This window comes from Eumetopias jubatus, unplaced genomic scaffold (genome assembly GCF_037043125.1).
Source record: "Eumetopias jubatus isolate StellerSeaLion01/CBP00866 unplaced genomic scaffold, mEumJub1_p1.0 scaffold_9, whole genome shotgun sequence".
NCBI lineage: Eukaryota > Metazoa > Chordata > Mammalia > Carnivora > Otariidae > Eumetopias > Eumetopias jubatus.
The window spans coordinates 70,187,608-70,200,246 of NW_028274815.1; the positions used below are offsets into that span (position 1 = coordinate 70,187,608).

Consider the following 12,639-nt stretch of genomic DNA (forward strand, 5'->3'; position numbering starts at 1 on the left):
TAGAGGGAAAGAGAAATGGAAAGGGATCATTGGTCTGCTAATGACCATGGTCTACACTGTATGTGCACATGACAAATGGTGTCACATGCTCCAAATAAGCAATGTGATCACTTTGGTAATGCATTCATATGTATCCAAGAGAGGAAAAAATACAAAAGCTCTTTTGATTTCTTCCATTACATGTCATCGGCTCAATTAATCATTATGTACACACACACACACACACACACACATATAGTAAAATTCTAGTAAATTACCGCTTTCTCATTTTTGGCTTCTCTTAAGATTTATGGCTGTTAGTATTAATTTGTTTGCTCTACATAGCATTTTTTTCTCCCCCCTTTACAACAGCATGCTTTTTGAATCTGAACGTTCTTCTGTTTGCCCCATTTTGGTATTGCTTACTAACATTTAATATATTTTGCTTTTTTTTTTTATTTTGCTGACAAAGTTGCATTGATGAAAGCTGACTTGCAAGGTAGATAGCCCTGTGTGTAAAAAACAAGACTGAAACCCCCAATACACAGTGGAAACCCCAAAATAACATTTTTTTTACATTTTTGCAGTAACTGTTGTTTGGGTTCAGATTTAATTTTTCCCCTTCTTGAACATTGTGCAAGAAACCTCATTTTATAGCATAGTTTGCATAAAGGCTTTCAGTCTTGAATATGTTTGTATAGTGATTGCCTCTAGTGCTTTGATCATCTTTTTTTTTTTTTTAGTTCTTTCTCAGTGTTCTAGTTATTCTTTAGAAATAGACTAGAATTCTTTTTACTCGTGTGTTAAATGGGGCATGTCATTTATACAGACTTTTTCATTTTATGTTTAACTGCATGAATTGTTAAAGCATGTGAATTGATACTTGCCAACATACCTATCTAAAACACCCAACAACCATAACTTTATCCATAGTTTGTGCAGGGAAACTTCTGGAAACTTCTAGGGTATTTTTGCATAACTCTTTTCAGTTACTTTGCCAATCTTTATCTCAATTTCATGAAGCTCTAATCTCCATTCTCATGGTGTCTCTGTTCATTGGTCAGAAGTTAAGGAGATCCATGCATTTTTCTAAAATCCAAATGGTGATAGAGAATTACTGATGATGGAATGAGATTACTTGCTACCATGATCATACTAGAAGCTCTGTGCTTGCTTTTACTATTTGTTGTTTACTATTATAATGTATTCTGTCCTATATTTGAAACTTCAGAAAACCTTCCTATTACAGCTTCTCTGTTGCTAATTCAGGTGTGTGAACTAGAACTTTCAACACTGGTTTGGACATGTAATTTGAGATGTTGGCAACTACTATATGTGACCTAGCTCATGTACAAAACACTTGTAGTTTTTTTTTTAAAGAACCCAAGTTTCTTTTGGGTTATTTTTGCAGGACCCAGCACAACCTGTCAAGAGGACTCCTGTTCTAATCAAGGCGTGTGCTTACAGCAATGGGATGGCTTCAGCTGTGACTGTAGCATGACTTCCTTCAGTGGGCCACTCTGCAATGACCGTAAGTGCCTCTCTGAGTAAGGACTCAGATGGTCATCATTGCTTCCAGTTACTGTGTGATGCCCAGAGTCTAAAACTGGGAGTCTTTGTATTATCTGTAAGTTAAAATGTCATAGTGAGAAGAAGCAGTTATTTCTACGGAAAGGGCATTTTTGAAATACTAAAGGATTAATCAAGGATGCCATTAGCTAAATCCTGTGATGATGGTGAGCCTTTGGTTTGCAACTGTTGACTGTAATTTTTTGAATTGCTAATGGTCACCTTGTTGAAAATATCTTTTTTCATTTCCTACATATGACAATCCTCCCCTGGTTTTCAAAAGAGATTTCTTATTGCTTTCTATTAAATAATATTTAATTCCAGAAGATTATATGTTGAGGGCTGTAATTTTCGTGAAAGGTGACATGTCTCATTATGCCTCTCTTTCTATATCTTTTTAAACCCATATCTGCCTTTTGCTTTAAAAAAACAATGTTTAAACTTTGTCCTTCAAGTACTTTCTCTTATATTCTAGCCGCTTGTGGATTTTTTTTTTCCCTTTAGTCTCACAATATAAGCATGACTCAGAAACACAGCATTCATATTATGTCATGGAATATCTGTTAGTGCCTAATCTATATGGTAGCAGTGAGAATTTTAAGACTGAATTAACTGGTATATAAGATAAAGTCCTGTTTCTTAACTTTCAAATAGATCATGCTTTACAGCAATGCATCAGCATGGTAAAAGCATTTTCTACAAAACAACAAATTCCACTATATTAAGAACATTTTTCTGACAAAGCTTCCTGCTTGTGAAACACAGTGCATAATTTATATTATAAATGGTACAACATTTAAGGAAAAGCTCTAGGATGGAGGATCCAGTGATTGAAGTTTTGGGCTTTGGGACAAAGGCTGGGCTTGAGTATGGATTAAAAGGAAGATTAGAGTTTGTTCACTTTGACCTTTGTCTGTTTGAGACTCTATTTACTCCAGTACGTATGTGTATGGCAATGTTGAAGATGAGATCAAACTAAAATATTCTAATTGAACTGAGTTTAGGAATATGGTACAACTCACTAGCTATTTTCAGAATTTCTCTTCCAAAACATTGAATACAGGTATAACGAGCAATTATTACAAAGTAAAATATTGGAAGAGACCAGTAAAAATCACACTACCACAGATGGTGAAATATTTTGTGTCCATCCTACCAGCAACATCTTCCATAGAATTACAGCAAACTTGAAGCATGAACATGTATTCAAACCATCATACATTTGCACAAACAATAACCCCAGTTGGAGTTCTATAAATAATCTTAAATGAAGGCTCAGTAAATACTTTATGTACTTCCATGTACCTAAAGCAAAGAAAATAAAAAAACCTTATATATGCTTTTAATATATGTACATATATATCCTGAATAGTAACTTCCTGCCCCATGGAAAATAACATAAATTTATTTTCAAGGACAACCAGAAGACTGATAATTTGTTATGATTTTATTATGGTAAATTTTTAATCCTGAATATGATCCTGACAGATGTATAACTACATGTGGTAGCTGAGAGAGTTTTTATTGCATGAAAATATTTTCCATTTTGCTAAAGAAATTTCTCTGCCAAACTTTGCTTAATCTAAGTTTCCATGTTTTATAAAATAGTTGCCATTTGGTTGTGTCAGATTGTGTATTCTCATATACCAGTTGAGTTTGAAGAATATAATTTTCTGTGCGTATTTACTAGACATCTCCTAACGGAACATCAAGATCCTACCTTAAGTATCATGCTGTCTTCACATCATTTTTACAGAAAATTATTTGAATGCTGTTCTTGGGTGATAGTAGTGGTGATGATAATGATAAGGCTATTTGTTATTTTCTTGTAAATAAGGTAAATGTCATTCAATAAATGTGTCTCCTGATACGCCTCTTGCACAAATCAGCATTAAAATTACTTTGGAGGGCTCTCAGAATACATACATTTTGATTAAATCATTACCTCTTAATGGGTTTTCTGGAAGTGGGAAATGGTTTCTTGGTTTGTGCATGGAGTTTTGGTGGTAAGGATATGTAGGTATAAATCAATATTTAAAAGCAAATCTTATTTTCATATCAACTTTAATTTGTAGAAAGTGCAACAGTGACTGTTACCTTTGTTAAAAGGTAAACTGAAGCATATTAAAAATTTTAAGAGTTTATTTGAGCAAAAACTGATTCAAATCGGGTAGCATCCAATCTAGCTGATATAAAGAAGTTCCAAGGAGCTGTACGAAATGAAAGAATTATAGGCAGAAGGGGGCAGGGACAAGGAAGCTATACTATACAAAAAAAAAGCAGGCTGGTTACTGAAAAGTTACTTTGCTTTAGGGAATGGCAGGGGTCTGTGAGGCAGGTTACTTAACTATTGCTGATTGGGAGATTCCTGATTGACTGGTTTATGGGAGAGCCAAAACTGTAATTGAATTAAGTCTTGGTTTGGAGACATGGGGCTTAGCATAAATGACTCCATTCTGGGCCTGTTGTCTTTTTCTTTCTTTCTTTCTTTCTTTTTTTTTTTTTTTTTTTTTAATACCTTGAAGACATGCCATTGATATGGCAATAAGAATAGGATGCCGTATTTTCTTCAGTTGTTAAATTCATTAAAATAAGCTTTATTTTTCTGCATCTCCCTATTTTTCTGAGTTGCACAAAGAGAAATAATGTGATTCCTGGGATTTTCACAAACTTCTTTTCTATATAGAGGTTGAGTTTTTTTTTTTAATGAAGCCATTTAGGACAGTTCATTTCTTAATGAAATTTCCATCTGTAGCTTAGGTATTTATCCATAAATTCTGTGACAGCAGTCTTCAACTGCATAGAAAACAAAACAAACAAACAAAGGAAAATGAAATAAAGTATTTTAAAAGAGGAAAGAACACACCACATTGCAAATAAGACACATTCTCTCTGAAATAGACCTTCGGAATATCATCTCTCTGATAAATTTCCCAGAGTGGGTTAGAGTAACTAGAAAAGTTTATTTATGTTAGCCTGGAGATATAATTAACAATGAGAAGATGGGAATACTTTTTAGCTTGTAAGTATAATCTTGGGTAAATCATACTAATTAATACACTTAAAGGAATCTTTCAAAAAAGAGGCACTTATGCAAAATGATGCCAAAGGCTACTTTTAAAGAAAAGTGCTTGTGAAACCCTTTTACCCCCTAGAAAATCGCCATGTAAATGACCTACTCACTGAGAAAAGCAAGTGCTGTGTGTATGTGTGTTGGGTGGTGTAGTGTAGTGGACTCAGCTAGATTCTTCCATACCATCCCACTATATTTTAGGTCCCTAATATTATTTGGGGGTGGTGCTTATTGTAGTCATTTCCTGGTTCAGTTTCCCATTTCTTATCCCTTTCTCCTCTAATCTGTCCTAGGCCTCCTTACCGGTTTTGTGTTGTTTCTTCCTATTCTCCCTAGTTTAAATATCACCAGCTCTTCCTCGTTGTCCTAACCATAGGCAGTATTTTTCCTCCACTGACTGCTGTAGAACTTTGTTGATGCTATTTTATCAGCCGTCATTATTTAGGTTTGGTCTTATCTACCTGTAAGACTTAAGACTGTATGCTTCTCCCAGGCAATATTTTTTTTTGTCTGATAAGCCCAGTGTTTTGCCCATCATGATACATATAATTGGTAATAATAGTGACTTACTAAATCCATGCTAACTAGATGCATGAATCTTGCATAAGGGCTTCTAGTACATCTTCAGTGGTTAACAATACTCTCCAAATTCATCAGTTTGGAGTTCATGAACCTCTGTGGTCTGACCCTAGCTTTCATTTGCATCCTTATCTGTTGCAGAACCTTGTCCATATGGCATCTTAGTGCCCATTAACTTATGTAAGGCTTTCTGAACAACATTATTCTTTCCCAATTTCCTCACCACTGCTTATGCTAATCTATTCTCCCGGGGAATGCTCTCATTCCACCTGGAATGAATTCCTTTCACTATATCTGTTTGATGAAATGTAATTTCATTTTCAATCTCTACTTAACTGTTTCGTCCCATGGAAACTTCTCTAGTCCTGGGAGCTGGGCCTTAGCTTTCCCCTCTTCTGAAATCTTAGAGTAAAGGTCTTTTTAGCATACCATATATTGTAGCTTTTTGTGAACTTTTTCTTGGGTATAACCACTTACTTAGTGCTTGCTATGTGCCACGCCTGTGCTAAGAGTTTACATTCACTGTATAAAAATCAACATATCACTTATTCATGCTTGCACACGCGTGTGCGCGCACACACACACACACACACACACCCCTTCATCAAACCATTGTGCTGTACAGTAATCCTTTTTCTGCTTTCACCCTGTGGTACAGAATAGAATGTAATTATATTAGCTAATTTAATGTCAGGTTGGAGAAGATGAATAAGGCTATGATCACATGGAAAATAGTGAGCATAATAACATTGTCACATTACATTACTACAGAATTGTTGTGTGCCAAATTACAGTTCCGCTTCAATGGTGTCTGTTACCATAAGGGAATAATACATCATAGTACTGTTATGTTGGTGCTAGGAGGGTATGGTTCCTGCCATTAAAAGACTATTTTCAGAATTCTAAATTTGCTAGAAGAAAATCTTTCTGATAGGAATTTATCGTATCTTTTGTGTGAGAATTAGAAATGTTCACTGAAACAAGATTTGACTGTGACTTGTTACCATGACATTTAAAAATATCTTCAGCTTTGTTTCTTACCTTTTTGTTGTTTGACAAGAGAATCCAATATCCAGTATTTGAGCATCAGTATTAGAACTACAGGAAATGAATCATAACACGTATAAAAATAACTGAATCAAAGTCACATTATTTCTGTCCCATTTAGAGTTGCCAGTAGTATTAAGCTGTGAGCTGATTTGTTGCCAGTACCATTTAGGGATGAATAAAATTTAGCAATTAGCTATGTCCACAACCAGATCCTCACTGTGAGTATGATGAATCTTATTAACCTTGAATCATTCAAGCATTTCTAAATGGCAGTCTTTAAGTTGTTTAAAGCATTTCATAGCAGTATTTACAGATAATGCCACAGAAAATTATCTGTGGGGAAACAGGTTCAGACCTATCTTAGGCTAAACCATAAAGAATTAAAATATTGTTCATACTGATCAGAAAATGCAATAAAAGAAAGCAAAGCATCATATATGATAGAGTCTTCTATTTAATATAAATTTATCTTCTTGTTGGTAATAGACATCATAAAAGTAAATACAGAATCACAGATCTGTACCTCTGAAACAAATAATGAATATATGTTAAGAAAAAAAGAAAGAAGAAGATAGCAGGAGGGGAAGAATGAAGGGGGTGGAAATCGGAGGGGGAGACGAACCATGAGAGACGATGGACTCTGAGAAACAAGCTGAGGGTTCTAGAGGGGAGGGGGTGGGGGGATGGGTTAGCCTGGCGATGGGTATTAAAGAGGGCACGTTCCGCGTGGAGCACTGGGCGTTACGCACAAACAATGAATCATGGAACACTACATCAAAAACTCATGATGTAACGTATGGTGATTAATATAACAATAAAAAATTTAAAGAAAACAAAGTAAATACAGAAAAGAAAGACTTGGTCTTTTCATATTGCAATTAAGCAGTTAAATGACAGTTTTTAAGCTTTATCTATATAAGAAAACTCGAGGAGAAGAACCCCAAAGTGTGGTAAGCACTGCTATATTTGAATTACCCAGATTAGTGCCCTGTATTGTTCATCAGGTAAATGATCCATGACTCTGAATAGCTTTTGATTCTGTGTAAATGGTGCCAGTTTGACCCCAGAAGTCAAGAAGGAAGGCCCAGTTGAATTCTTCCCCCTGCAAATACTCTCTAATTTTTCTGGCTCACTTAATATTCTAACTGTGTAGACCTTCATTTCGCTCTTATGCTATTGCTCCTCATTGCGAGGCTTAGATAACTCTAGAGGTGGCCTTTGGTGCGTGCATTACTGGGCTAATACCGTCTTATCCCACCAGAGCCCAACTAGACTCAGGCTCCATTACGAGAAGATTGTGCCAGTCACCTTGGTTAACTATCCTCAAGGGATTACAACGCTTTCAGTTCTCACGAGATGATACTTCAAAGAGTTCTATGACCCTAGTCTGTGTGTGAATGATTATTCTTTCTCTGTGAGTATGTCGTGCTCAGGTTTCTCACTTTGCTTTCCAGCTTTGGCATCACAGCTGGTGCAGGGGCCAGCTTAGGGTGGGCAGACTGTCTGAATCTAAGGTATGAATTTTTGAAACTTGAGGCCTTTAGATTTACTTTTACTTTTTAAAAAGGGCTTTTTACCTCACCAGAACTGAGGCACGGAAAGCCCTTGTGAACAAAATGAAGATTAATCACGGTGAATTCTCAGAATCCTGTTTAATACTAAATAAGTATCAATGGTAAATAATTTAGTATCCGTTTATTAATCAAGAAGGTGTGTGAAGAAAGTAAATGTTGAATAATTCTCCAACTTTATAGAATCAGATTATCATTGGCATGTTTTTATTTATTTTATTCTTTCTCTAAATTTTTATTTAAATTCTAGTTAGTTAACATGTAGTGTAATATTGGTTTAAGGAGTAGAATTAGTGACTCATCACTTACATACAACACCCAGTGCTCATCACAACAGGTGCCCTCCTTAATCCCCATCACCCATTTAACTCATGCCCCCCACCTCCCCTCCAGTAGTCCTTAGTTTGTTCTCCATAGTTAAGAGTCTGTTTCTTGGTTTGCTCCCTTTCCCCCCACCATATTCCTTTTTTTTTTTTTTTTCTTAAAATCCACATATGAGTGAAATCAAATGGTGTTTGTCTTTCTCTGACTGGCTTATTTCACTTAGCATTATACTCTCTAGCTCCATCCACATTGTTGCAAATGGCAAGATACCATTCTTTTTTATGGCTAAGTAATATTCCATCATATATAATCATATATATGAATGAATCATATGAATATATGATGGACATTTGGGCTCTTTCCATAATTTGGCTGTTTTGATAATGCTGCTATGAACTTCAGGGTGCATGTGTCCCTTTGAATTAGTATTTTTGTGTCCTTTGGATAAATGCCCAGTAGTACAGTTGCTGGATTGTAGAGTAGTTCTATTTTTAACTTTTTGAGGAACCTCCATATTGTTTTTCAGAGTGGTTGCCCCAGTTTGCAGTCCCACCAACAGTGTGAGAGGGTTCCCCTTTCTCCACAACCTCTCCAACATTTGTTGTTTCTTGCCTTGTCAATTTTTGCCATTCTGACAGGTGTGAGGTGATATCTCACTGTAGTTTTGATTTGTATTTCCCTGATGATGAGTGATGTTGAGCATCTTTTCATGTGTTTTTAGGTCATCTGTATGTCTTCTTTGGAAAAGTGTCTATTCATGTCTTCTGCCCATTTTTTAACTGGATTATTATTTTTTTTTTTTTAGGGATTGAGTTTGATAAGTTCTTTATAGATTTTGGATACTAACCTTTTATCAGACATGTCATTTGCAAATAACTTCTCCCATTCTGTAGGTTGCCTTGTAGTTTTGCTGATTGTTTCCTTCGCTGCACAGAAGCTTTTTATCTTGATGAAGGCCCAGTAGTTTACTTTTGCTTTAGTTTCCTTTGCCTCAGGAGACATATTTAGTAAGAAGTTGCTATGGCCTATGTCAAAGATGTTCCTGCCTATGTTCTCCTCTAGGATTTTGATGGTTTCCTGTCTCATATTTAGGCCTTTCATCCATTTTGAATTTGTTTTTGTGTATGATGTAAGAAACTGGTCCAGTTCTTTCTTTTGCATGTGGCTTTCCAGTTTTCCCACCACCATTTGTTGAAGAGACTGTCATGTGTTATGTTTTTAAAGAAGGTGTATAAGATCAAAAGTAGTTTAGACTTTGTGAAATACTTTATTTTAAAAGAATACAATTATGATTGAATTTGGAAGGAAGTGGTTAGATCGGGCAAGTTATTTATATACTCTGTCACTGTGGGTATCCCTAGCTAGTGCATAATAAGAAGGACTACAAAATATTTTAATGTACATCACACCAACATATTTTAATGCTAATGACATAATTAACAGGTATTATATGTATACAGTTTACATTTTATAAACTTTACGTTTCAGACTTCAAAAAATCTTATTTTCAATTTACAAATGAGGATATTGAGGTATGGTTTGCACAGACTAAAATGGCTAATGATTTGCACAGACAGATATGAATGTAGGTCTGTCTAACTCGAAGCTCATATTCTTACTTGCACCCATAATTCCTTTCAAAGAGGGATAGATTCAGTGTAGATGGTGTTGAAATTTCCCAGATAGAAAATTCCTATAGAAGTTAGTAATGACTGACAGCCCTGCAGATTTTTTTTTTTCCATCTTCATCTCACTCTTGATTTTTATATTTAAATATTAAGCATTATGTTGCAGGAAATATGCCCCTCCCCTCAACTGCTCAGTTGCCACTTCTAAAGATGAGTTAAAAATTGTACCTGTCTAAGTCACGTACTGTCATTAACTTCCAGGTCTGTTATAGAACGGTACTGATTGTGAAAGAAAGTTGGGGATTTTCTCTGATTTTTCTTTGAAAGCTTGAGTTGATAATTGAAATGATAATTTAATCGTTGATAGCGAAATCAGGTGAAATATTTCCATAGATTCTCCTGCTTGAATCGGATTCACAGTGTACGTTGTGGGGAACAAGCAGGTAAGATTCAGAATTGTGCTGACCAGTGAATGCACACTGAGTGTTTTGTTGTGTTGATTATATCTCAGTTTCCTCTTTATATAGCTGTTGAGGAAAAAAGAAGAACAACAAAAAAATGAAGTCAGAGATTAGCAGTCCAGTCTTTGAAAGTTTTTAGAGGACACATGGGGGAGAATTTGCATGAAGCCCACACCATCAAAAGTCACTGGGGGATTAATAGTACAGACCAAGGGCCCCTTGTATTTGTCGAGAAGGGAAAGAAAGCCCAAGGAAAATGTGTAGTGTCCAGAAAAAGGTCGTGATAAAAATAACATTGTGCTTGCATTTCGGAGTAATTCTAGTCATAAAGAAAAAAATATTACTGTGAAGAAAATGCGCCTTTACCAGTGATCCTTTTTCCTTCCCCGAACAAAGCATTCTGTGTCTTTAATGAGATTTACTATAGCAATTAAAAAGTGTAGGATTCTTTTATGGGGAGGAATTATGGTCTCCTCTGCAGCTCAGTGCTGTTATACATTGTTACTTCTCTGGTAGCATTCTTCAGGAGCATAAAGTACAAGGATGATCTGTTAGCTCTGGGTATTATGGAGTGTATGATTTTAATGACCCTAATGATCTAAATTCACATCTCTCAGAAAATGGCCTGTAGAGCCTGAGGCTTAATCTCCCCAGGATTTGGTGAGATAGGAAGGTACAAAGGCGTTTCTTAACTTGAAATGATTTTAGAATGAAACAAGTTTCATAAAAGGATGAGCTGATACAGAAGGATGTTAAAAAAAAAAAAAATGGGTCGCGAGCAAGGAGGAGGCTGCTTTTGACGGGGACAGAGGAAACTGTGTTCGCGTAGGTGTGAACACTTCTTATAAATATATAACATATGACCCTTTAGGGAGAGAAACAGATGGAATATGTAGCGGAAAATAAAGAATACATTTTGCTTGGTTTCTTCATGGGAATGGCACAGAGTATATTTTGATATTTGGCTTCTCCCATTGGAAAGCTTTCAAAGGCCTCATCTGGATTACAGCAGCTCAAGGCAGTACTGACATTGGGAATGGTGCTGGATAAAAGCAGACCTTTGGATATGTTTGCAAAGCTTCTTTAGGTCATGACACGATGCATTAATTACCCCAGCCACGTTTCCATGTCAAAAACCTGTTGGTCACCTCACATGCCCAATAGGAGGAATCTAGAATTGAGGATCTACATTCCTGCAAACATCATACCCTCAGAGTAATACAGTGTTGCTAGCACTGTAGGGTTCATCTTCCATGACATCCATCATGAATCCACTCTCCTAGGTCCTATTCAGGGCAAGTGCTCCATTTTACTAAATTAAAAACAGAAAAGTATCAGAAATACCATTTCCTCTCAGCCGCAGGAGACATCACAGAAGTAATTAAACTGGATTTTGGTGTGTTGGGCACATTCCTTTTATTGACAGTGACAATAATTTTCTAAATCAAAACCTGGAAGCACTTTCAGTGTTGTTGAAGTGCAAAAGATAAAAACTTAAGGTTCTAAAAATCAAATCAGTCTGTGGAGTGCAGTATGAGAGTCTGCTGTGTGAGTCATGAATGCAACCTGTCTTCTGGAGTTCAGTGCCCACAAGCTATATGAGGAGGATGATTTTGTTTTTAGCTTAGTCCCTGCAAACTGTATTGCTATAAAACCAAAAGGAGTAGGTCTTTAATATGAGTTATTATTTGTGATTTCAAGGTCACCTGGAAATTCCAGTCTCCCTAACCCCAGTATTTCCTTTTCTGATGTTGTTAGGTTTTATTGATATCCGTTGTCTTGGCATTCTTGCATTCCTTCATTCATCATTTAAGTTTCTCCACATCTTGCTCAACAAACACAGCTGTACAGTATGCTTTATCTCTTATATGCCCAGCCATTCGCTCTGTGATACAGATACGTACAAACAGTATAGTCAGTGAATGCTCTCTTTGCCTTCATCTCTGATGAATGACTGACTCCCTCATCTGGATGGTTCTCCTCAACTTCCACTCTGCCCAGGAAAATTCAGACCCAGCTCAAATCAAGTTCATCCAGAGTCAGTCTCCAATTAGTAAGTGATTTCTTCTGCTTCTGAGTCCCCAAATGTTTACTGTCTAACAGGCATGGGTTTTGTTATTTTTTAATGTGTATCTACCTTTATTCCCTAGTTATATTTTATATCCTATTCTTCTATTTTTGATATTATTTCTCACAGGCCTAGCCTATTATAATGCTGAGTAATATTTGAAGATTAGTGTTTTGAAACCTCCATTAGTTACCTGATTTTTTAAAGACCTTATTTTTTTAGAGCAGGTTTAGGTTCACAAAATATTAAGAGGAAGGTACAGAGATTTCCCACATGCCTCCTGTCCCCACGCATACATCACCTCCCCCATCAACATTGCTCACCAGGGTGGTACATT

General features: G+C 36.1%; 1 protein-coding gene across 20 annotated transcripts in view; it reads left to right on the forward strand.

Annotated features, from left to right (window-relative positions):
- The window catches only part of NRXN1 (neurexin 1), a 1,124,404-nt gene that overhangs the window by 582,338 nt on the left and 529,427 nt on the right, over positions 1 to 12,639 (forward strand). For 19 of the 20 annotated variants that reach the window (XM_028103977.1, XM_028103968.2, XM_028103969.2 and 16 more), the window contains one exon: positions 1,391 to 1,510. In XM_028103977.1, the coding sequence (XP_027959778.1) occupies positions 1,391 to 1,510 (120 nt within the window). Of the gene's footprint in view, positions 1 to 451; positions 479 to 1,390; positions 1,511 to 12,639 lie in introns of all 20 variants that reach the window. The other variant, XM_088026200.1, reaches the window with a different exon arrangement.